This window comes from Sinocyclocheilus grahami, unplaced genomic scaffold, assembly GCF_001515645.1.
Source record: "Sinocyclocheilus grahami isolate Dianchi unplaced genomic scaffold, SAMN03320097.WGS_v1.1 scaffold18065.1, whole genome shotgun sequence".
Taxonomy (NCBI): Eukaryota; Metazoa; Chordata; class Actinopteri; order Cypriniformes; family Cyprinidae; genus Sinocyclocheilus; species Sinocyclocheilus grahami.
The window spans coordinates 1-2,705 of NW_015516929.1; the positions used below are offsets into that span (position 1 = coordinate 1).

General features: G+C 34.9%; 1 protein-coding gene across 1 annotated transcript; it reads left to right on the forward strand.

Annotated features, from left to right (window-relative positions):
• Positions 1-6: 6 nt before the first annotated feature.
• Positions 7-2,384, forward strand: LOC107579548 (dedicator of cytokinesis protein 5-like; the record flags this gene model as incomplete). Its single annotated transcript, XM_016265368.1, has 4 exons — positions 7-17; positions 1,072-1,197; positions 1,399-1,523; positions 2,286-2,384. Coding segments are annotated over exons 2-4 (252 nt in total), but the record flags the coding sequence as incomplete, so codon positions are not given.
• Between the last annotated feature and the right edge of the window lie 321 nt (positions 2,385-2,705).

Below are 2,705 nucleotides of genomic sequence, written 5' to 3' on the forward strand. Positions count from 1 at the left end.
CAACCACAAAGGACAGGGTAAATCCAGACCAATAGGCCAAAAAATTAATCTTTGCTCTTATGTTTTTGTCTCTGGGGAGAAATCTGACCTTGTGGAAGTTTCTTGGTTGTTGCTTGAATATTTGGAAAGTTTGAGAGAATGAAAACAGGATCACTTTGATATAGTCAAACTGATTTGCATAGAGACAGAATGAGATGTGAAGATGCACGTCCTCCAGGATGTTTCGGCTGTAAATTTGAATATCATCCAATTTTAAAAATTCTGTCTCTTTTTAAAATGCCAGTTCCACTCTGTATTTAATTGGGAAGATTACTATAGCTGTCAGTAATGATTACTACCAACCTGACCAGTTTAATAGTTTATGAAATTAGAGTTTTTTTGGGTCAACTTGAAGTTTTATTAATTTAGTTAATATTACATTTATTTAAAAAATCCTAGAAAACCTCATTGCTAAATCAGCCATGGTAATGCGTTTTTGTACAGTTGATTTTAAACTAAAAAAATCACTTTTAAAATATTTTTAGAGCACTTTTTAAAAATTGTGAACATGTAAAAGACAATAATACATTTCTACTATAAAGTATTTTAGGAATATGTTGTAAAAATACCTTGCATAATAATTTCAGCATACATGTGTACCTCTCATTTTCTATGATTATACATTTTATCGGCCTTAACACATTAACACCTTAAAAAATCTGTATTGCTTAGCAGCTATTTATAATAGTCCCAAAGTGAGAATGGTGCAATATTCAGACAAAATAATCTGGGACATTGTTTTAAATGCACACATTTAGCTAATGTGTTTTATATTGAGTTTGTAATTTTTGATGTTGAGTTGAAACTCTTTTTATTTTCATTCTTTTTTCACTCTTGAAGTATATTTCTTTTTCTTTTTAATTTAATTTTTCCATTTTTAATACATTTTTTAAAATTAGTTTTTTATTTTACATATTAGTCATTGATTCTGAAATGATTTAGTTTGTACTGAGAGATTCTGCTCCCTCAGGGCTGGAGTTTGTTGACTGACGAGACCCGTCTGACCTTATAACGCCATGTTTTTGCTTTCAGGTTTGTTTGTGACCCTAAAGCTGCTCCCTGGAGATGTGTTTCAGGTTCAAAAACATTACCCTCATTTTGTGGATCGCACAACAGCTATAGTCAGGAAAATGGGCTTCCCTGAAATTATCCTGCCAGGTTGGTCTTGCACATCTGTCAGATCGTAACATCTTCATCTTAATAGCAGTGCTATTAAAGTTTTTCTGATCCACAAAGACCCTCTTTAGTAAATCCGCTTGCAGTTGTCTTTTCATCCTTTTCCTCTAATGACCATTACTAGACAGTTGAAGAACATAGATCTAGTTAATGCAACGATGTCTCTACTGTATGTCTCTACAGGTTATGTAAGGAATGATATATATGTTACGCTGCTACAAGGAGAATTTGATCGTGGCAAGAAGAAAACCCCCAAAAATGTAGAAGTTATAATGAGCGTGTTGGATGAAGAAGGAAATCCCATGGAGGTACAGAAACCCCGTATCATTAAATATTAACTAACATTAATGTCTGGGCGCAATTAGGAGATTCCCACACCATCGCTTAATAAAGTGTACTTTCTTGTAAATCCATGAAGTGAATACTGATTTAATAGAAATGTTACATGGAAACAGCTTCAGTTGCATATATTTGCGTCAAGTGTACCAAAAAACATGGTATTACCGTGGCTTAACTTTTTAGGAAATGCCGCCAAGGTCATTTTAATATGAATAAAAAACACCTTCCATTCCATTGTCCTCCGTTCTTCTCGTTTATGTTGACTAACAGTTTTCGCTTTCGCTGTTTAGCATGCGGTGCTCATCCACCCCCTTCATCTCTGTGTTTTGACAGCAGAACTGTTGCTGGCATAAAAACAGCTGGCAGATCTTTTTACTTTATGAAACGGCTGCTGTCTTTAAATGTCCAAACACGCAGCACAGAAAGCTTGGTATACAGCGCTGTTCTTGCCAAATGCTATTTCAAGATATAATGCACATATAAGCGTGTCCTGTTTACACTCGCGAACACAGAAGAATACAAGTAAGTCGTTCTGAAATGCTTTCCTAAAAGATCTCCCCCTCTTTTAAGAGATTTGAGCTTTCCTTTAACTCAAGTTGTGTACTGCCAACTTCTGGTCTTGTTAACGTTGAACTTTTACTGCTGCAAACCACTTACTGTACGAGAAAATAGAAACTATTTTCTTCCAGTATATATATATTTTTCTCCCCACATTCTCATTCTCTCTTCAGAAAGCCATATTTCCTGGAGCTGGTTATGAAGGGATCACTGAATACAAGTCTGTCATCTACTATCAAGTCAAGCAGCCCTGCTGGAATGAGACAGTTAAGGTACAAACACAGGACAAAAGCAAAGACATCTGGGTTTAGGCTTTTTATGTTTTGAAGCTAAAGTCCCTTTCATATGAATCACACCAGCCTTCTCTAATGCAAAGTGTCAATCTACAGTGCGACCCTGTATTACGTAGCTTGCAGGTCAAGTGCTGTAACCTATTATTCAAAGTTTAACAATTTCAACTTTTGTAAATCACACCGTAAGAATGATTTATATCAGTTGTTTATATGTAAGTAGAGTGTGTATGTACAGTATGTATATCATCTTTAATGCACTTAAAGGAATAGTTCACCCAAAAATGAAAATTACCCCATGAT